At 38.2% G+C, this 22,422-nt stretch overlaps 2 protein-coding genes across 2 annotated transcripts in view; both read right to left on the bottom strand.

Annotated features, from left to right (window-relative positions):
• The window catches only part of man1b1a (mannosidase, alpha, class 1B, member 1a), a 35,293-nt gene extending 28,414 nt beyond the window's left edge, over positions 1 to 6,879 (bottom strand). Inside the window, exons 1-2 of the mRNA XM_041810426.1 lie at positions 6,604 to 6,879; positions 3,554 to 3,696 (exon numbers count right to left, since the gene is read on the bottom strand). Of these exons, the coding sequence (XP_041666360.1) occupies positions 3,554 to 3,655 (102 nt within the window). The 5' untranslated portion in view covers positions 3,656 to 3,696; positions 6,604 to 6,879. The remainder of the gene's footprint in view (positions 1 to 3,553; positions 3,697 to 6,603) is intronic.
• Positions 6,880 to 11,268: 4,389 nt separating this feature from the next.
• The window catches only part of LOC121525258 (collagen alpha-1(XI) chain-like), a 30,624-nt gene continuing 19,470 nt past the window's right edge, over positions 11,269 to 22,422 (bottom strand). Inside the window, exons 25-34 of the mRNA XM_041811142.1 lie at positions 21,357 to 21,410; positions 21,174 to 21,227; positions 20,576 to 20,593; positions 20,240 to 20,293; positions 18,575 to 18,637; positions 17,646 to 17,811; positions 16,483 to 16,592; positions 14,532 to 14,612; positions 13,317 to 13,499; positions 11,269 to 11,558 (exon numbers count right to left, since the gene is read on the bottom strand). Of these exons, the coding sequence (XP_041667076.1) occupies positions 11,409 to 11,558; positions 13,317 to 13,499; positions 14,532 to 14,612; positions 16,483 to 16,592; positions 17,646 to 17,811; positions 18,575 to 18,637; positions 20,240 to 20,293; positions 20,576 to 20,593; positions 21,174 to 21,227; positions 21,357 to 21,410 (933 nt within the window). The 3' untranslated portion in view covers positions 11,269 to 11,408. The remainder of the gene's footprint in view (positions 11,559 to 13,316; positions 13,500 to 14,531; positions 14,613 to 16,482; positions 16,593 to 17,645; positions 17,812 to 18,574; positions 18,638 to 20,239; positions 20,294 to 20,575; positions 20,594 to 21,173; positions 21,228 to 21,356; positions 21,411 to 22,422) is intronic.

Raw genomic sequence — 22,422 nt, 5'->3', positions numbered from 1 at the left:
TGAGCTGACAAAGCTGTTTTGGTTTTATGAAAAATTTAGGGCAGAAAGAACCAGATAAAATGATGCTCCAGGAGGACTCTGCTGATATCCTGTAAGTGATTGAAATAATGTTTTAATTCTAATATTAAATCCATGACTTCCTCATATTGTATGATTGGAAAACGTAAAGGTGTGTATTTTATCATGGTTCAAAGCCATTTTTTAGATATATATATATAGTGGCTTTCTTATGCATTTATTTAGAGAGGAGGATTGTGGATAGAGTTGGAATATAGGGATGAGAGAGCAGGGGTGACCCATGTGGGAAAGAAGCCACAGGCTGCACCTGAATCTGGTCATCTTAACTGACCCAACCCCAAGGTTGTGCCCCATGGTGAATGGTAAATGAACAAATAAACATGTAATCTTTCCACAAGAACCTTTTCCATTTCAGGCCATCAAACATACCCAAGTTAACCAAAGTTTAACCAACAAAGTCAGTGATGTTGTAATGGCACATGTACAAGGATAAAGGGGAAACATGGGTGCACGGAAAGCCCTCAGAGAAGAAAAACAAATAAAAGTGTGAGTCATGATGTGATAAGAGCAACACAATATACCTGCAAAACCTGAAGATCAAAACCAACAAAAGAGACGAAAGAGACTCACAGTGAGAGGGCAGGAGGGGAGAGGGAGACATAAGATATTTCAAAGTAAAGATAACAAGATTAAAGAAAAATGTGAAGGAGCTGTATGAGAGAGACGGTGAGAAGTGAATTTGTTTTATCTCACTGTGGTAATCAGACACATAATGTGTTCAGGGGATGCTTTTATCTCAGGAGTCTGAAAGTTCAGGGCAGGCTGCACCACAACAAAGAAGATGTATGAAAGGAAGACTGGAAGCCAGGGATCGATTTGTTACAAAAAAAGATACATGTCTTAGAGACTGAGATGCTCTGTCTCAGTGAGATGATCAGAGGAATAACCAAGCAGCTGAGCCTTCACAGCTAAAGCCTTTTTTCAACACTACATATATAGTCAACCGTCAAACATCAATCTTTATGGTTGTTACTTTGTTTCTAAATTAAAATACCTGAAAATGTACCACTGCAGTCATAAATGGGTACAGCTAAAGTGACGTAAATTAAGTCCACCAGCTCCTTAATGTCTCATTCCAATCTAAAAACTCTCAGACAGCTCAGTGGACAAAAGTCATCCATACCTTGTAATATCATATAGTTACCTTTTTACTCTTCCCTTATCTCCTTTTCAGTCCATAGTAAATTCCTTTTTCCGTGGTTAAATTCATGACATAATCTTCAATCTTTCTGAACTTCCTTATTTTTATTTTTTTTCAAAATAAAAGCAGGTCTTCATCCAAACAAAAAGCCAATTACACTTTGTTGAAGATAGCACATAAATCCAAAATGAAAAAAAAAACATTTTAAATGCAACATAGTGGAATTCTAAAAAGGGTTATTAAACGCAAACTACCACAGAAATCCTGAGATTAATCCTGATTAATAATTTTAGTATTTTGACAGCCCTAATTTCTTGTCTTGCTAGAAGGATTCTTTGAAGGAAGCGTATGAAAGGAACACACTCAGGCAGAAGCTAAATAGCAAGGATGAAAAGTTAGGGTTCGTCTGGTAGAAGTGGGATGTAGGGGGCTATGAGGACTGGGAGAGCAGGGACAGAGTTTGCAAAGGACAGCTAAGGAGATGTCAGATGAAACTGTTAAAGCCAGTCAGTAGATCTGAAGAAGAGGATTAATGCTAGCTGAGCAGCAAGATTAGAGTGAACAAAAAACACCCAACTCTTCTGTTCTTCTCTTTTCTCCCCATTATCCTCTTTAAAATAAGGAAGTAAGAGAAAGTGAAGGATCTCCATCTGCCCAGCCATTGTCAAGGTTAGTCAAGTCCCAGGCACTTCATGCCGTGGTGTGGTGAGTACGTAAAGACCAGGGCACTTTATAGAAATGAGAGAGTAGGGGGAGGTAGAGCCTCAGCCAGACCTGGTGGGGTGAGTGTTAGTCAAGTCCCAGGCAACCTTATAAAAAAGAGGGAGTAGGCGGAAGTAGAGCATAGGCCAAACCAGTTGGGTTGATTTTTAGTCAAGACCAGGGAACCTCAAGAAAATAAGAGAGTAAGGGGAAGAAGAGCATCATCCTGACCTGCTGGGTTGAGCATCAGTCAAGACAAGGGCACCTCATCAAAAATGAGGGAGTAGGGGGAGGTAAAGCATCAGCCGTAACAAGTAGGGGTAAATGCTAGCCCGAGTACCTCACCTTGTCTCTGCTTCCCCATTCTCTTTTAAAGGTCTCTCTTCATACTTTCTTTCTTTTAATTTTCTTGCAGTTCTTTTTCCTACATAATGTTGGCACCAGGAATAGTTTTGTTTTCATGATAGAAGCTCTGAGTTGCGCTAGGGTACATAGAACCAGCAGTGTCACATCCTGGGGCTTGTATGTATGGAGTCTTTTGAAGGTGGCAATGCTGTCTGGGCTGTGATGGCCATGTGGTAGGGTAGGTAAGGTAAAGAATGTCTCAGTGTTGACATGGTGGGTGGTGAGAGCTAGCATGGAGGGGGTTGGCTTTGAGATGCTAGAGATCACTGTTCAGCCCTCTGGAGGTGTCGTTGGACAAACTGAAAGAAACACCGGTGGAGGGAAGTTCCCACTTGGCAAAGTGCTGGATTCTTGCTGTCCACTGGTTTTCTTGGTTAACTTATTGGGGCAAAATTGAGGACATCACTGGGTTTAGGAATTTCTTCATAAAGTGGTTATCCTTTCAACCTATTAGCAGAGCATAAGTATCTTGTGCTTACTTCAAATTGTGAGACAAATTCCACTCAGCAAGGACAAACTTCTGTCCATACCTCTTCACAGGGCCTTCCTGTGCTTCTTACAATAGATTTTAGAGACCTGCTTGAATATTATCACTTTATAATCTTAATGTGAAATACATTTCCATGTCTCTGAAGACTATGAATCTAAAAGGACCCTTTGATCATGAGAAAGTAGTCGGCTGGTAGCACCTCAGGTCATATTCAAACAAGGTAAAGCTGACTTTAGCTTTAGTGCTGAAAATAGAAGACTTTTTGATGATCTTAAATGAAGCATCATTGAAGTCATTTTCACACCTAAGTTTAAAATTACTTTTCCTGTACCTAAGAGTGAAGTTTTCCCTTCCATTTTTGGAAATGGGGCGACTGGCAACACAACACTGTGCTGTAATCTCTGCTGTTTTATGTAATTTTCTTTGAAATACCTAAATTGATCTACATCTCACAGTTTAAAATGCTATTCTGATGCTTTGTGTTCTAAATGGGCTTTAGAAATTTGTCACCTACCTTTATTCATATGTATTTTTGCACAACTGCACTAAACTGTTACTTTAAGGTGCAGCAGTGACAGATATCAGTACCTCCTGATCCAACAGTGACAGCAGCATTGTGTGATTTGGGGGGGGGGGGGGGGGGTTGTTGAACGCAGTCTCATCCTTTCAAGCTTCAAACTTTAAGAGAGCTGTAAAACTGAATATAGAGACTAGTTCTGCATTATAAGACAACTCACCCTCCAGCAGGACTGTCTCCGGTGTTTGCCATTGTTGTACAAGTGACTGTGTGGATCACTCAGTGTCAGAGAGATGAAGTCCTTTCTGGAAGGCGGATACATCCTCTGATCGGGGCGGACAGTTGTAGGTCATAGAAGCAACACTAAGAAAAACAACAAAGATAGTTTCTTTAAAAAAAATTTGAAATAATCATTATTTAATCAATCTTTATTTGTAATCTTAATTTATATCAAATATCATCTCAAGACACTTTACATAAGCAGCAGACTGAGACTGTACTCCTTGTGTATCAATCACAGAGACTGAACAATAATCCAGTATGAGCACAGCACTTAGCGAGTTACCTTGGCAAGGAGAAACTGCCTTTAATGAGGCAGAAACCTTGAGCAGAATCCATCTTTATTCAATCACACTGGTTATTCCTATAATAAAAGAACCATGCATTTAAGGCTCCCATTTCTTATAATGCTGTTTCTTATGATGGCCAGGACACTCTTGCAAATGAGATTCTTGATTTTAATGAAGTTTTCCTTGTTAAATAAATCTAAACAAAATAAGCCAAGATGGCTGATTGGGCTTTCTTTCTGACTCAGATTTTGTGTCAGGGGTTAAGAAAGAGAGCTAGTATAAAATTATTACCTGTTAAAAGGAGTTCAAGTAATAATATCTAACAGACATCTTTTTCACCCTGATTGTGGTTTTATGCAAGATAGAGGTGCGGTGCATGATGTAAGACTTTTGCAGATACTTCCAAACTCATTTTAGCCGTTATTATATATACACACCTTTTTAAATGTAAAAAAAAAACCCAAGTTTCTCCTGTGCAAAGAGAGGCTGAGTAAACCAGAGCTGGGAGAGGTCTCACGATGGGCCCCCATGGGTGTGTGGTGCCTTAGAAACCTGATTAGACACTTGTAAGTTACATTTTACAGATATTCAAAGCTGGTACAAGATGCCTGTATGTATTGCTGATATATTGGCAGCAAATATCTGCAGAAATCTTCATATCTGCTAACTTTTAAGCTTATATCTGCCATTACCAATACCAAGCAGATGATATCATGGATCCTTTGTAGTATGACCAAAAGATATGATTTTTAAATGTTAGGTCTAAATGGAAATATTATATATTTTATATAATTAAATTTTCAGCAGAGTTGATTAGAATCATAATCATTTATTTCCATATAGCCTAAAAGGAATCTGACTTGGAGTAAAAATGGCACAGAGGCACAAAAAGTAGGGAAGGGAACTTAATTAGATAAAAATAAAAATAGTATTAATATAAGATGTGAAATGATATTCAAAGAGGACAAAAATTGGGAACAAATGTTCAAGAGAGGAGGTTTACAGCTGTGTAGGTGTGTTAGTGGTTAAGTTTTAGTGAAATTATCTTAAAGGTCAGGACCCGCAGGCGGGTCACCAATGTGTTTAAGGAAAGTATGTATGGCAAAAAGTCTACAATGTGCTTTGTTTTGAAGAACATGTCCCAATTTCTTTGTTCCTTCAGATGCTTTGTTTCATAAACACTGTGCAAGAAGGTCTAGGTGAGATCTTTTCATGTGGATTTCACTTAGACCTGACTTTGAATTTGTTTTTTCTTTACATACATATTCAGAAATGTTGTTTATTGTCATGCAGCTAAAAGGACATTATTTCTGGTCCATACTGTTCTCAGGCCTTGAGAAGTCGTTGCTGGGTTTGGTGGGCGGAAAATTTAGTTTTAAAAAACTACCGGATGGACACCTGGATAAAAGCACAGTTGTGTGCAAATTGTGCAAGAAAGAATTTGCCTACCACAGGAGCTCTTCTAGACTCTGCTGCCACCTCAATGCCAAACATGCTGCAACTAGCACAGACAACATCCGAGCTAGTTCAAGCAGGCAGTGTTGCCAATCCACACTCGACAAGATGACTGGGTTCAGAGCCAAAATGAATAAGTCCACGACTGACAAATTAACAAACTCACTGGCAATATGGATTGAAGTGGACTGTCGGCCACTCCCTGTGGTAGAAGATAAAGAGCTAGAAGCGGTGCTACAGATAGCGTTGTCTGACCCAAATTATGAACTGCCATGCAGAAAGAAAATTTCAAACAATGCAATCATAATATTCGTTATTCATATTGCACTTTATGTTAACACTCAGTGATGAAAATCAACACGATTTTGTTGTTTAAGCTCATTTATGTGTCTATTCATTGATTCAGTCATATACCAAAATCCATTTCAATTGAAAAAAAGTTTCTTTTTGTGTCAAATATTGATATGCAAGTAATTGAGATTCTAAATTGCAAAGCCTCTAATTAATTATATTATTTTTTTAATCGAGTCCCACCACTTATATATATATTCAATTGCAATAAGCACAGACTTTCTTTATGTGTACACTGCAATTGTTATAACTTTAAAAATGTAATATAATGTGCAGTACATCCCTTATGAGGTGATTCAAACCAAATTAATGAAATAAATAAATATTTCCTTTTCAGTCCAGGACCATGGACAGCTGTTAAGAATGTGTAATCAGATCTGCGCATGCTCTTAGGATGCGGAAGTGGATGCCAACACTCATAAACTCTTTTAAAACTCTTCTTGACACTCGATTTATTTCAGTATTTCTATAAGGAAACGGGTAGATATTAAAAATCTGCATTCGTATGAGTTATTCATCATAGATTTCACCCACAAACCAAACTTTAAAGTGAGACAGTCTAGTATATACCGTCATTATAACATCATAAAATAATATCCTGCTGTGTAACTCATGAACGTGGCTTGGCAGTCTTAAAAAAAATTACGTCTCCTTCGTTTTGACATCATTATTATTATTATTATTATTATTATAAGACTTTAGTCAGTACAGGTGAGCTGCTGTAATATTTCTCTTTAAAGCTACATTAGCTTGTAAATTAAAACAAGCTAATTATGCTGGACTGGCTCATCTATTAACTTAACAACCGAAGCAATGGCCCTATCTCCTGTACATCACCCTCATGCAGTTCACCCTCAAATCAATAATAAAACAAACATCCAGCTGTCTGTCTCACCTTTGTGCCTGGTTGGCTGAACCTCACAGCGACGTTATTCCTCTAAAGCTGCACAGCTGTTAGCTAGCTACCACAGGAGAGCTGCCGCTGTGTCGTTTGTTTACAGGAGACGAAATGACACAGCTCGGTTTGTAGAAAAAACAACAAGCCACAGAGTAGTCCGACTGTCATTTAAAAGGACCCGCGGCTCAGTGACATGGTAAAAAAAAATTAAACTGGGGGAAACATAGTTAAAGTTAGGGACTGAGCTGAGCGCCACAGACAGATGAGACAGAGGCGGAGAGCTGACGAGCGATGACGCGGTACGTAAAGTGACGTGAGCACGTATTGTGGCTGCTTGAGAGTTAACCCTTTCAACCCAGCTTGAAATGACAAGAAGTCCATTTCTGAGACCATAGCTTTCGTTTGGAGACTAGTTTTAGTTTCTCCCACTCATTTGGGATCAATGGAAACTGATAAATTCAAAAGCTTAACCTTGTGTTTTAACAGGGATTAGTTTTTACCAAAAAGGTGTTCACAAATCTCCTTAAGGTCCTGTTTCTGTAGAAAAAGCAGCACTGGATTGGTTTTTAAGAGTATGTTTTAAAAGTGTGTCGGCCAGTTGGCCAGTTGTTGGAGGTCTTCTAACAGTAAGAAATGGTGTCAGTCATTAATTGAGGTATTTTTGGAGAAATTTTTCTTTTTCAAGCATTAGCAATTAAAGTTTTGAATGTCTTGGGAATTTTCCTTTCCAAAATCCACACAAATTCTCTAAAATTTAAAAGAAATCACTTTAATTCTCTGTGAAATTTTTTTAACATATTTTTAAAGTATCCCATTAAAAAGTTTGACAGTTTTCTTTTCAAATATTCCCAAAATGTTTCAGTGAACTTTGACACAAAGCCTTAACACTCTGATGAAACTTTCTCTGAGAATTTAATGTAAATTCCTGAATATTTTGAAGCAAGTTACATAAAATGTCAAAGCAAATACCCCCCGGGCATTTCTACATATTTTAAAACATGTACAAGTTTTCCCCAAATTCCATGAAAATGATGCAAGGTTTCCCCGCAAACAACCTGCAAAAATGAAAATACCCCAAAAATTGAATGCCCAAAAGTTCCAACATTTCCCAGATCTTCATGTAAATGCCTAAAACTTCCAATTTCCCTGGAACATCTTAACAAATGTCCAAAATTTCTGTAAGAATTCCCAAAAATTTCACACATATGCAGTAGGCTAATTTTCTCTTTGCAGTTTCTGATTACAAAGAGAAACTAACTAAGTGCAATCTTACACGAATGTTGATCTGACGTTAATATTTCCTGTGCATGTTAGATTCTTGCCGGTTGAAAAAAAAAATACATTTTTTACAAGTTTGGGTGACTAAATAACTCACCATCAATCCTAAAGCTTTCTTTAGCAGAGAGCATATTCTTCCATATGACCCAGGGTTCTTTGAGCTCCTCAGAGGGAGTGCAGAAGCTGCTCTTAATATTTTGTTTCGTTGGAACTAAAACTGTAATTGTGTGATTTTTGTTTTATTTGAAAAACAGTTGACAGTTAACAGTAATTTACAACAGCATAACAAACATCTGCTGGACCCTGGTGTAATGACCGATTTCAAATAATACCTCAACAACGGATTAATGTTACCATACAGAAAAAACACCATAAACACATTAATGAACCAGCCTCTGATCAGCACCACAGACAGCTCTTTTCCTAATTTCCTATCAATAAAGGTAAAAGCCTGACAAAATAACAATAAAAAGCACCTAATGTATGGAATCCTTGGAGAAACATGCACAAACGCATTCTTTAGAAACAAGCTATAATGTACTTGTTAACATTCCTGTGGCTGAAGAAGTAAGGATGATAAAATATACAGAGTCAAAACATGATTATGTACCTCTTTTTTAATCAAGTGGACACAATCTTTGAATAAGTTGATGGAGAAATCACACAAGCCAGATGTCCAGCATGTCATTTTATATTCAAAACTTTTACAAAACAAGTTTAATAACGATTATCTGTCTCAGCCAGCTAAGGCAATACAATGAAATGATGACATGACTAATCTAAATCCAGAAACACAAACACTGAATACCTAAAACAAAGCCAGAATTGTGAGCCTGTGGTTTGAATGCAAATGTTTAAATAAATTGTCTGTTTGAGTTTAGGGTGAAATGAAATGGTTCCCTGTGATTTAGTGGTTTGATAACCCTACAGCCCCTGTGGTTTTCTACAGTAGACTATAGAGTACATATGAAATGAAGTCTTTGTGTTTCTCCGTAGTAAAGCTGCTGTTATGGCTGAGCAGGCAGACTACACTCTCATCACAAACTCCCTGAGATCTCAGTGCTTCTGTGCTACCTGCAGAGCGTGCCGCACAGAGCTCATCTGTTCATCAGTCACTGCTGATTGCATCTGGGTACTAACAACAGATCCTGACTCGCTGCTGCAGAACGACGAGGCTTGCTTCTTTTCTCTTGAGCCAAGCACTTCTCAGATTGAGTGAAGCAGAAATTCAGGCTGGCAGGAGTTACTCAGCAGTAACAAAGAGGTGATGGGTCCTTTTTTTGTTTCACCAGGGGGTGCAAAAAACTCTGCCAGGAAGTAGCCAAACTTTTACAAGGTCATTTGAGTAAAGTCAAGAAATTTTTCTTGATGATTTGATCTGTAAGCTCTGGCTGCAAAATTCAATCTTTGGTCTGTCATCAGTTTTTGTTTCTTTTACAGGGGCCATGCACAACACAAATAATGACCTGTTTGCAATATTGTTCAGTTACATCTGCAGCTCCTGCACAAGAAGATATTGAGGAAAAAACAATACAACAGAGGCATTTAATAATATCCCCCTATTTTCCTGTCTGTTTTTTATTGCATATGTTTTATGAAGTCTTTTAAAGCAGTGGTTCACAACTTGTAGGTCAGGACCCAGAAGGGAGCTGTGAAGGCTTAAAAATGTCTATCTGAAACTTCAATATTTTTAACAAGATTTTACCAGCTTAAACCCAATTTGGGGGAAAAAAGTAACATGATTATACTACCAACAGTGCTTTGGTCTACCTTTTCCATGATATGATCCCATCTTTTGAAATTTGTGAGAGCAATTAATTCCTTTAAAGGTGCAGTGTGTAATATTTAGCCTAGTAGCATTTAGCTGAACAAACTTGGTAAAATAAAGCAAAACATTTCTAAGACGGTCTATCTAAATAAGTGTTTAGTCATCTAAATTCAAAAATAGCTATTTTGAAAAAAAAAAACCAAAACAACTCAGAATAAACCTTTAATTCATACATAGAGAGGGTCCCCTCCATGGATGCCGCCATCTTGGATTTTTACATGTTTCTATGGTAACATAGAGGAAAAAAGGATAAATAAAGTTATTATATTGTATTGTATTGTATTCACATTACAGATACACATTAAATTCAACTGGTTGCCACAGTTTCCAGCAGAGAAATGCAATCTAGAACCCACTTCTAGATGCTGATATTCAGTTTTACACACTGCACCTTTAATGGGCACACATTATGAAAGAAAAACATTGTGATATATCTACCATCTTACAAAATGAGAAATAAGTCAACCTTTACCTTTGTATGTAGTCACCCCTCTGAGAAAGACTGTTCTCAGAAGGCGCAGATTCATACACAGGGGCAAAAACCGCCCTTTGTGCTCAATCTATATTTGACTTCTACCAAAGAGCACAGATGTTTCATTTATCACAGGAAATTGTTTTAAAAGGTGGGAAAAGGCAATGAAATTTCACCTTCAAAAAAGATTTAAATAAATTATTTCATTCAAAAAATCTGTGAACTGAGGTTTTCACAACATGTGAACATGAAACCAACATGTTGGTTTGGTGTTGTATCATGTGATAGAAATACAAGGATGTTTTTGTAGGTTAACCAAAGAAAACTACACTTCTTGTTTGTGGCAATGAAAGAAATCTGTTTAGCAGTTCCTTTACGATGATGGCAGTCTTTGGCATAGACATAAGACATAAAAGACTTTGCATATACACAACATACTTGTTGGTTACAGCATTTCACTGGTGATTTTTGTCTTTTCATGTATTTCTGATCATAAAATGTCTAAAGTTTTCTTTAAATACAACAAAACCCTGACCAAAATACTGCACAAACAGAAGTATAATCACCCATGAGTTTATCATTCTTGTATCAAACCTGAGATGTAGAAAATAACACAAAAACATATGAAAATGTAAAAAGAAGTAACAAAACAAGGAGAATTTGGTTTTGCTGATAACAAATACAAAGTCTGTATAAAGCATCATGACTGTCCTTTTCTGTTGTTTCTTGGGTAGTGAGAAAAAAACTGACTAGCACCTTGAGAGCAGTGAGACTTTTGAGTTCACTGACAGTAAAGAAGTCGCTGACTTCACTGGCCTGTTCATATAAACCACTAAGACAGCAGTAGCTGTGTCTCCATTAAAAACACATTGTTCAGAGGTCAATCAGGACAGTTTGACTTCTATATACACTGAGTGATAACAGAAGCCTGAAATACATAACAAAAATACAACAAAAACTGTATATAAAAGGATAAAAACAAACATTTTTAAATTATTCAATAAGAAATAAATGTCTCTGTAAACAAAGCTGACGTCTCAGTGAGAAATCCCTGAAGACGCTTCCTCTCAAAGTCAATCAATGTGAAAGAATCCCCCCAAAAACACGAGGGACAGGGACAGAGATTGGAGATGACCCAGCTGTCCTCTTCATGTCCAGGGTTCCAACCAGAGTTTGTGTCCTGGACCTGTGAGCCCTGGCAGACAGCTGGGCTTTATAACAGCTCTAGCTGAAACACACCGGACCAACGGTGAAGCTGAATGGATGTGTGAAGTTTCCACCCTCCATCACTGCCACGTCTCTCAGAGGGAGCAGCTGCAGGTCCTCAAATTCAAACACAGACTCTCGAGATCCAGAGAGGCTCTCCTCTCCAGGCTGATGGAACAACCAGAAAACAAGTTCTTAACATTTACTTTAACCATGACTCAAAATTTCTTACACAGCACTTTGTGTCTCCACACTTACTTTCCCTCATTTAAATAGACATCACATTTTTTCCAGTGCCGAGTCCAAGATTTTGAAGGCTGACTGCCAAATTCAATGTTTTGGCCATTAAAATTGAGCATTCCTAATCCATCTACAGCAGATCCATGGATAAAGAGTTCTTTAACCCTGTTTAAAAGAATCAAATGCTGATCCTGCAGACACTTATGATGAGTAACTATTATTGGCCTTGCCATAATAAGCTGTAAGTCAGGCATCTCTCATAAGCAGGCAGGGAGCATGCTAAACTCTTATTTCTGCTGTGTTCATCATTGCTCTAGTTGGCTTATATCTGCATCTTTTTGGCAAACTGAGTAGAAGAAATGAATCTGATTAGCTTTTCAGCCAAACTAACTGGTTCAAGGGAAGAGAAAAGCAACATTTAAAAACTTCTTGACTGATGGTATACATATAAAGTGTACAAAAAGGTCAAATGTAAATGTTCTCCCATTAAAATAACAGTCAAGTAAGTAAGTACTTAGGCACTTTAACTGTAATGGTTACTTAATAAAGCAAAGTCATAAATCCACCTCTCTATTGTTATACTGCAAGTCTTTGTATAATTTTGCGCTGTTTATGTTGTGTGGTCTCTGGGTGTCATTTGATTTTTTTTTTTTTTTTTCATCAAATGAATGCTTGATGAACACTTTATATGTATACTATCAACCTGCCAGGGACTACTCATGGAGATGAGCCTATGGCTATCATCTGGCACATTAACCTGTCCATATTCAATAATGTGCACTGTCCCCTATGATAAATAAATAAATCTGTATCAAAGTCTGGCAGAAAACCATCAGTTCAAGCTACAGGTGACGTTGCTGCCATCACAGATAAACCAGTATGATGCTTGAGGCAAACGCTCAGTTACATGAGGCCAGTAAGTGAGTACATTCCTGCTAACAGTAGCACCTTATCCTTATAAACATAAGTGCACAAACATGCTGATTATAGTTTGTTTTAACCGTGCATGTAAATGATTGAGCGTGCATGAACGGGGGGGCGCATGCCTAAGCAACACCAGCTAATGGCCTCGGCACTGCAGAGGAGCAATTCATTGATCAGTTCATTGAACAGTTTGGTTGAAGTTCAAGTCCAGGACTTTGTCTGCATTTTGGGTGGAGTGGAAAATGGGTATCCACTGCTGGGCAGGAGAGCCATGGCAACAGTCCTTCCTTTTACAAAATCCTACCTGTGTGGGATAGTTTTCTGCTTTTGAGAATGGCAGTCTTACAACTGACTTGAGAAGATCTTTAGCACAAAAAAGCCCACAGTAGTCACTGAAATTATTGCAGGACTGGGAGCATGCATCTTTAAAGATGTTCACAAGAAAGAAATTGTAGAAATGGTTTGAGAACCATTGTTCTAAGCCAAGACGCAGGACATTTTCGAGATGTTACTCTAACCCCTCTTCTTCTTCTCCAATGTCTGTTTAGTGTGCCTGGGGAAAAAACAAAGCTTCGTCTTGTGCAACCATTGTTGCTTTCTAAAATTTCTGGAAAGATTTTGAATTTTTGTTTTGAGTAAGTTTCAAAGGGTTTAGTGATGCTTATTATTCCCAGGCTAGTCACTGTGTTGTTTACAAAAATCTACACAATGACCCACACTCCTAGCTGCTCAGTAGAAACTAGCCAGAGAAATTCAACATACCACACAATCTTTAAGTGCTCCGAGGTAACTTTGCTTCCTCGTGTCAGTGAGGAATTTGATGTCTCTGTCTCTCTCGCCCAGCTTGTGTCCTGGATGGCAAGCGTAAGTCATCTTCTGGACGGCTGAGCTGCTGTGCAACCTCAGGAAACGCATCTGGACGATGTTGGCACCTGGATAGTAAAACTAAAAAGAAAGAAATGTTAAGAATTAGCAATGTCTGCTGGTTTGTGATGAATGATATTTCTTGGTTTAAACAATATAAAGAAACAGAAATGAGTCATATGAAAAGGGTCTTCTGAAACCAGAGCTGGGCACAAGTCCATTAATCTGTTACATCAATTTGAAAAAGTATTTCAGAAACCCTTTACTTCTGTTGGACTCAGCTTTTGTAAGCGTTGCTTCTCTTTCTTTAATTCACTTTATCTCCACAAAGTAAGAGTGCTCATGGGAAACCTGAGCAAGAGCATACCACCACCTGCACTTCAGAGAGCTTATAACCAACTAAAGTCATGTCTCTCCCTGGATGCTTTTGTTTTGACATGCTGCTTGGCCTCAGGTACGGTGGCTGAAATGTTTTACACATGCATCAACAGAAAAGACAAATACAAACAGTTATGACCCAGATCCAAGTTGCTGTGACACCAATGCAAACAAGTTAAAGAAAGCTGCAAGTCACTGCAGCACAACCACAAGTGACTGAAGACAAAACACAAGTCAATGACAGCAGAACACAAGTACCTCACAACGGAAATAATCCCTAATCCAAAGTTTTACAGAAACTTAACCCAAGCAGACACATTAAAAGCTAAATAAATTATTACTTATTTTACTTATTTTTATTGACAGTTGCCGATTTTGCCCAAAATGGACCGATTCTAATTTAATTACATGCAAACATCATCGGCTACCCATCTCTCTCTTTCCAACCATTAATGTGAACATATATTTACTTAATAAATCTTTGCCCTCACGCACGCATGCACAGACTCTGGTAGGATTTTTTTTAAACTAATCATGATTGAATCTGTGACCACGTAAAATCCCTGAGTGGAGTCAATGGCTGCTGAGGTTCATGGTATGTAAAACTCTGTGCTGATTCCATAGCTACGGAGTTCTGAACTTTCACGGGCATTAATGTAACTATTTTGACAAACTATGCCCACTTTTTAGGGTAAAATGTTGTGTTTTGCTGCTCTTTTCAGGCTGATGACTCACCTGAAAGCCTTGCTCCAGCCTGCTGAGCCACTGAAAATTGCCCTCATCAGTAAATTCTTCCATCCAAGCTTTCATTGGCAACTGCAAAGGAACAAAATTCTAAATGTGAATACAGGTCTATGTAAGTGCTTTCATAAAGACATTTGTGAAGGTCAACAATGCCCAGACAGCTGCTAATGAACTGTGGATTAGCATTCAGCTCGAGCATGGACCAAAGGTAAATTGGAAACCTTGGTGAGATGCGTTCACTTCACGCTGCCTGAGACCAATTTATATTATTCTTTAGCTGGATGAGTCGATGCTTTGTGTTGTATTGAATGTATAAAAGAGTGGAGGGTGAGGTGAGAGAGGCTGCTTGCTTTTATTCAGACTACAGCTCAGAATAACGAGAGAATAAATGTGTTCTGATTGTGCTGATTTGCTTTAGATGAATGTTGTGCCTTATTTAGCCACACATTGTTCTGCTCCTTTCTACAGAGAGGCCACATTATTCATGCAAAAAGGATAACACTACTGATTACTGTCTCCTTTAAGAGGTTTCAAAGAGTAAGAGAGCTAATACAGCAACACAACAAATCAGCATTACTTCATTTATTACAACAGACTCAAGTGAGAAGTTAGTGTCATGATTATGGCCCCTTTTGTGTAGACATATTTAATGTGATTTCTATAACTTACTAAGTAAGTACTTAATTACTCGACTGTTATTTTAATAGGAGAACATTTACATTTAACTTTTGTTAGAACAGTGGCAGATGTGAGACAATGAGGCCTTAACCAAACCATTACAACACAAAATTATAATACTGACTTGCACTTGAATTCTAGTCCTTTGACAACTCAATATAACTTTTCTAATAGCTCAGTTTTGGAATGTTGTCCCATGCTGGTCTGATGTAGGACTCCAGCTGCTCAACAGTCCTGGGTCTTCTTTGCTGGATTTTTTTGTTTCATGATGCACCAAATGTTTTCTAGTGGCAAAAGGTCTGGACTGCAGGCAGGCCAGTTCAGCACCTGGAATCTTCTACTGTGAAGCCATGCTGTTGTGATGGGTGTGGTATATGGTTTAGCATCGTCTTGCTGAAATATGCCAGGCCTTCCCTGAAAGAGACGATATCTGGATGGGAGCATATGGTGCTCTAAAACTTCTATTTACTTTTCAGCATTGATAGTTCCTTTCGAGATGTGTAAGCTGCCCACGCCATAGGAACGAATGCAACCCCATACCTTCAGAGAAGCAGGTTTTGAACGGTGCGCTGCTAACAAGCTGGATGTCCCTCCCCTGTTTGGTCCATAGGACATGGTGTCCGTGGTTTCCAAAATGGAATTTTAAATTTTCATTTATCTGACCACAGAACGGTTTTCTGTTTCGCCTCCGCCCATTTTAAATAAGCTTTGGCCCAGAAACGACGGCAGCGTTTGCATGACACAGCTTTAACTTGCATTTGTGGATGGCATGACCAACTGTATTAACATACAATGATTCTGGAAGTGTTTCTTAACACATACAGGGATTTCCAGAACAGAATTACGCCTGTTTTTAATGCAGTGCCGTCTGAGGGCCTATAGATCATGAGCATCCAATATTGACCTTTGGCTTTGTCCCTTGTGCACAGATACTTCTCTAGCCTAGAATCTTTTGATGATATTTTGTACTGTAGATGGTGAAATTTCTAAAGTCTTCATAATTTAATTTGAAAAGATTGTGTGATAGGCAGATAACCCCTCTGCCACGCTCACACAGAGGGTAAATCAAAAGATTTCACTGATGATGCTCCAAAAATGATGTCCAAACTATAAAAATACTATTTCCTTTAAGGTGTTATTATCAACTTAAGCTGACTAACTAGTCACCAAATTTTAATTCACATCAGACTGTTTAAGTCAGCAGATGAGTCACTGATCTGGAAGGAGAATTTCTTGAAGCCTTTTTCTGGTGATGTCTTTTCACCTGTGAGTCTCGAGGATGAAGGCAGGTCTGTACTGATGAGGAGGAGAAGCTGCAGTGTGCCAGCAGAGCATCGCCTGGGCTGCCCTGGTTTGGGTCAATGTAATACATTCCTGTAGGAAGACAGTGTTGTAATCAACATTTACAGACAAATAAATATTGGAGCACCAACTGCACAGTACTAATAGATGCTAAAAAAAAATTGTCCCATGGTAGTAATGAGAATCAATTCTTTATTAGTTATAGAAAGGTACACTCTCAAAAATATGTTTTCTTCAAATTAATTCCATTTTTGTGTGTTCTGGAGGCCCTCAGGTTACATCATTTTGACTAACATTTAAAAGAAAGAAATCATTGGAAAATTACTGTAAGATACTGATAAAATAAACAAATACTTTCTTAAGAGGGTTGCTTATCCATGTGAGTTAATACGCCTCTTTAAAAAAAGGCGTTTGGTTTTATTGTGTGCTGTTGTTCAGGACAGATTAACATCTGACACCAGCTAGCCCAGCAAAGTGGCCATAAAACCTCAACAGTGCCCCTGAGACAGTTTAGCTATAAAGTGGTACCATGTCTGTTCACCGAGTCTATAGAGGCACAATAAAACATCTGAGGAGGGATCTGATTCTCACTCGCTGGAGAGAAAAGATCATCCAGACTAGCAGTGACCCCAAATAATCTGATATTAAACGACTCTTTTGAGAGACCCTCATTTTAATGACGATCTCAAAGTTGAATGACTGCTCATGAGACAAATATCATTCTTTTACAGTTAAATTGAGGTGTTAAATGTCCATTTTTACATAGATCTGCCTGTTTTGTCTGTAGATATCATGACTCCTAGCCAATCTTTGTCTAAATATCAACTTATTAATATTTGTAATCTAATTCCAAAAATAACTAATGCACTTTTAATCAATTGTCTTAGTGTGCGCATCAATAAATTAAAGGTGGACTTCCCCATTATGCAGGGCCACTGGAGCAGCAGCACGTCCGTGGGCCTTTGAATCTTTATAATGAATCTTGATGTCAGTTTATCAGAGATAAGAAAAGAGTAAATGCACATGTAACAGAAAACCCAGTGGTCAGAGCTGCTGCTAGCTCAGGTGTTCCCACAATTCTTCAGTATAAATTAACTTTTCATCTGATTATTTTCAGTAACTGACCACTGCTGTATTCAGGATGACAGAGCCACAGCTCCAGACAGGTGGTGGCAGGATGCTCCTTGCTGCCATCAGGAGGATCCAACAGTAGCCGAAGATCCTGCTGCAGAGAGTCTAACAGAGTCTGGATCAGAGGGTAGTTTGGCTTATCCGACACATACATCAGGTCCTGCACATGGAAAGAGAATAAGAAACACAAAAAATAAAGTATGTTCAAGCTATATCAGTTTATTTCTTTTTTGTCTAGTTGTACAGATAATTTCAATAACCTGACATGCTAGACTGTTTCATCTATTCATTGCATGAGATACTTTTCACATCAATCTGGGCCGATACAAAATGTTGGGAAGGGCAGAACCTTTAAAATAGTTCTCAGAGGGTGACTGGATGAGACATGGTGACAAAATAGGCACGTGCAGCTGAGTATACCGCCTAATGTAAGCCCGACAGGCAGCTTTACCAACTTGCAGTACAACTAAACCGCACCTGTAGCTACTGCTTGGTTCTTCTTACATGATGCTGGTGGATGCTTGGTCTGGTAATTCTTTAGACTGGGCACAAATGTTTCAGATTGGAGCTTTGCAAAATGGATCTAATTGATGACAGACATGGAATCTGGACCATCCATCAGCTTTACAAAGTATTACTTCAAATCCCCTATGATTGAGACATTTACTTACAGCTTTACTTGGACATTGAAGGCAGTAGCGCGCACAGACTTTTTCATGGGCAGGGGTGAAAAGAAAAAAAAGGCACATACAGCGTGTTCTCGCCACCGAAAAGGGCACTAAGTTTCGCGTGTTTTCGAGGGCACTATACAAATGGCACATTATATAGCCATAAAACAAACTAACTAGACAGACTACTCAAGTTAATTTGTAGTTAGGATCAGCATCCACAAGAACTGTGAATTGAAGGAAAAAATAATGTACCTTGAGTTGAGACAAAGTCATATTCAGTGACTCTCCTGGGGGTCCAGGAACTCCGGGTGGACCCTAAAACACAAACAACACTCTTCATTTTGGGCTTTATGCCTCTATTTAGACAGAACAGCAGATACTAGACAGAGTATGAAATGAAGAGAGAAAGAGAGAGAGAGAAAGAGCATGGGAGAGAAACTGCCATATCTGCTGGTTGAAGTGCAACAGTGTGCAAATGCTGTAGCACATTAAGTGAGCTGTTGTGATCAAAAAAGAGCCTCAAACACCACACCAGCACTATGAATAGGACCACTTACACATATTTGATAAATAAATAACTAAATCACTGAATTAAAAAAAAATCAGATTGAATCAGCTGAAGAGAGACTGCAAATATGGGGAGAGGGAACAAGGGAAGAAGATATGTAATACTTTTAAAAGCACGTTGAAAACTTTACTTTTTGCATCAGTTTATGGTTAGATTTCATTGGCTGCTCTCAGTGTGTGTGTTTGTGTGCTCTAATCTGTGTGGATCATTTTTGGTTTTCATGTTGACTTTTTATTTCTGGTCAGAATTTGTATATCACATTCTCAATTTGCAATACAATGATTTTTGCGATCACTTGTTTTTGATGGAGAAGCACATTGTGTTGCCCTGTGTATGAAATGTGCTATATAAATAAAGGTTGATTTGATTTGACGTAACAAACATGCACCAAGATTGGGAATCAATCTTATGAACAGTGCAGTGAGGACTATAGCCCTGTAATATGGACTCCACAATCTAAGCCAAACTGGCGCATGGAACGCCATTTCATAGGGAACTTTTTAATGATATTGTGTGAACATTTAAAATGAACTGCAATACATTTATTACATATTCTCATGACATCAAGGTGAAAGCATTGATTGTCTTTAAAATGTAGTCTCAAGTGAATATGAGTACTTAACAATCTAATTAACTGAATTATGAAAATTTGAAAACTCATAATCATAGAAAGTTTAACTGACCTATGTTCCAGTTTTAATTGCAGTTGATTTCAGAATTTCTGTAAATCTCACCTTCTTGTCACTTCTTGAAATTCCATGATTTGACATGACATGAGTTTTAGTTTCATTTCGGATTTTTGCTCTGTATTAAACTAAGGGTAACTGACCACCTGCTTGAAAACAGACCTGCTTTGATTTGGAAAGAATATAAGGAGCTTCAGGATGATCCAAGATTATGACATGACATGAACCAAAGAAAAAAGGATCTTGAAAAGGAAGTAAGGGAGCAGTAAAGAGGAAAATGTTTAAAATCATAGGTTACAGATGACTTTTGACACTGAGCTGCCTGTGAGTTTTTTCAAGTGAGCAGTGGTGGACTTATTTTACAACACTGTGGCTGCAGGGAGACACTGCAGTGGCTTAACCAAAGTGTGCTGAAAAGGACAATAGGCATGGGATTAATAAGACACTAATGCACTAATTATGGACCATAATTAATAATGATAAATGCATTAACGCTGACACCCCTACTGATTTCCTTTTCATATACATCTCTCCATTTATGTTTTCATTTCTAAAGTACACAATCTGGCTTATTTCAAGTGCTTCATGTTCTCTTATCATCTAACATATTACAGAGCAAATTGTTTGTGTTTATCCCCTGTAGTTTCACTCTTTTATACTCACTGGGAGCCCTCTCCTGCCAGGTAGACCGGGCAAACCTTGGTAGCCTTTTAAACCCTGCAGGGAACAGAAAATGTGATAAGTACATCATAAATTACATACTGAATAGAAATCCTATAACATTTGATATGGATAAAAAAAATGCTTCAAAATCCCATTATATTCAAACACCACCTCCAAAGTGTGACAGCTTTATGATTATATGTGCCATCAACACAAAGCAGAGCGATCTTAATGTAAAAGAATCCTCTGGGGCGTTTGCTGGAGATAGCAATGAGGAAAGAGCTGACGTGACTTTGATCTGTTGGGAAAAGAGTGCTTTATATGATGATATCTTACCTTTAATCCAAACAACCCCTGCAACAGAGAACAGGAGATGAAAAGGGCATTAGTATGATTTTTCTCTGTGAAGTGGATTTATGAACGACGTGCTTCAGAGTGCTTTTATCTGCTGCATTAAGAGCCCATCAGCTATAGCTTTGCAGATTTCATAACCTAAGTCATTTGATTTTTGTCCCCTTAAGACACAGCCAGTTGAACACAATCAAGATGTGCTGCTGAACTGTGAATGATTCGACAATCTGTGAGCTGAAGAAAAGATTACCAGGCAAAGAACAGTCAGCACTCTACAGGATCGACTGGAGTTATTTTAAAACAATAACATTTCCATCATATGTTTCACAGTTGTTCTGTCTCCACTTTTCAGACACAATGGGATAAAAGTTTCTGAGTGGCAGATGAAATGCTTCAATAGTTTAAAACACAAAGAGGCACACTCTTGAATTCATAGTCTGAAAAAATGTTTATAACCAAAAGGAAAATCAAACACAAGAGGCAACAAGAGGAAGCAGAAAAATAAAGAAAAAGACATAACCCAGTTACACAGAAAATACCAATAATGAACAAAGACAGGAAAGAAAGAAACAAAGACACTTACAGGCAGCCCCGGCATCCCTGGTGTGCCCCTCGGTCCAGGAGGACCAATATTCCCCTTATTATAGAAAGAAAAATAGAGAATGGAGAATAGTTGTCTAATTTGGATATCACAAAAGTACAGTTTGTGGCTGTACCACACAAAAGAGAAACTGCAAAAGCATAACTTCAGTATTTATCTGTGTACCTGCTCTCCCTTCTGGCCTGGAGGACCTGGCAACCCCACAGGACCACGGATACCCTGAACAAAACAGAATTAACTTTTCAATTCAGTCTCTTTGATCTACTTACTGCAAAAGTTTAAAAATATCCAAAGTATATCAATATAAACTTGCATTCCAAGAGAAAATGTGCATCACACTTTTCAATCCAGCACGGGGGGGGGGGTGTTACCATCTACATGTGTTACAACATTTTTGGTTACATTGCACTTAAAAATACACGTGTTCCTATCCACTTCTACTATGTAAGTATTAAGAGTCAAGAAGTAAGTGGTTCTACTCAAGAGAAAAAAAAAGAAAATACATGCAGAAGAAGAGAGCTCAATACCAGGTTGCACTATGGTTTAAGATCATATCTTAGAAGCTAATGAGGAAATACACTAGGTCTCTGCTTTAAAAAATATATCGTCATGTGAACTGCTGATACATGCATCAATTCAGATGTCACAGAATTGATATGGCCTTCAATGTTGTGATGGCAGTTTTAGCATACACATCCCCTATGGTGTAGTAAACAAAAAAGCCAACAGATGACAGCAGACACTAAACTACATGATACAGCGCGGGCCTCACTCAACCAAAACAAGTAAGTACTCATACCAGTATCATAGATCAAAGCGTCGACAAGATTTAAAGCAAAGATACTGTTTTTTTCAGGTTTCTTTTTTTAGAAACTCATGAGTTGGACATGAGTCATGCAAGCAGTACATAAACAAGGTAAAACACTGCAGCAACACCAATCCTCAATATTATCATTTAAAAACAACAGTTAGGCTCACCGGGCTAATCTGTGTCATCCCAACCAGCGTTGAATGACAGTGTTTAGTCAAAATTTCCCTCAACCTTTAAACAGGATCAAAAGAATATAAGCAGCACTTCTGTTTTATTTATAAAGTAATGAGCCAAACAGCCACACTGATAACAAAGGCTTAAAGCAGTGTGGTTCTGTTTTATGCAGAAGTAAAGCAAAAAGCCATATTTACAAATGCAGGTGGGCTTATAGTAAAGTGAACCCAGAATATCATATGAAAA

The sequence above is a fragment of the Cheilinus undulatus genome, linkage group 17, assembly GCF_018320785.1.
Source record: "Cheilinus undulatus linkage group 17, ASM1832078v1, whole genome shotgun sequence".
NCBI lineage: Eukaryota > Metazoa > Chordata > Actinopteri > Labriformes > Labridae > Cheilinus > Cheilinus undulatus.
The sequence above is the reverse complement of the archived record's forward strand: the minus strand, read 5'-3'. Positions and strand labels throughout refer to the sequence as shown.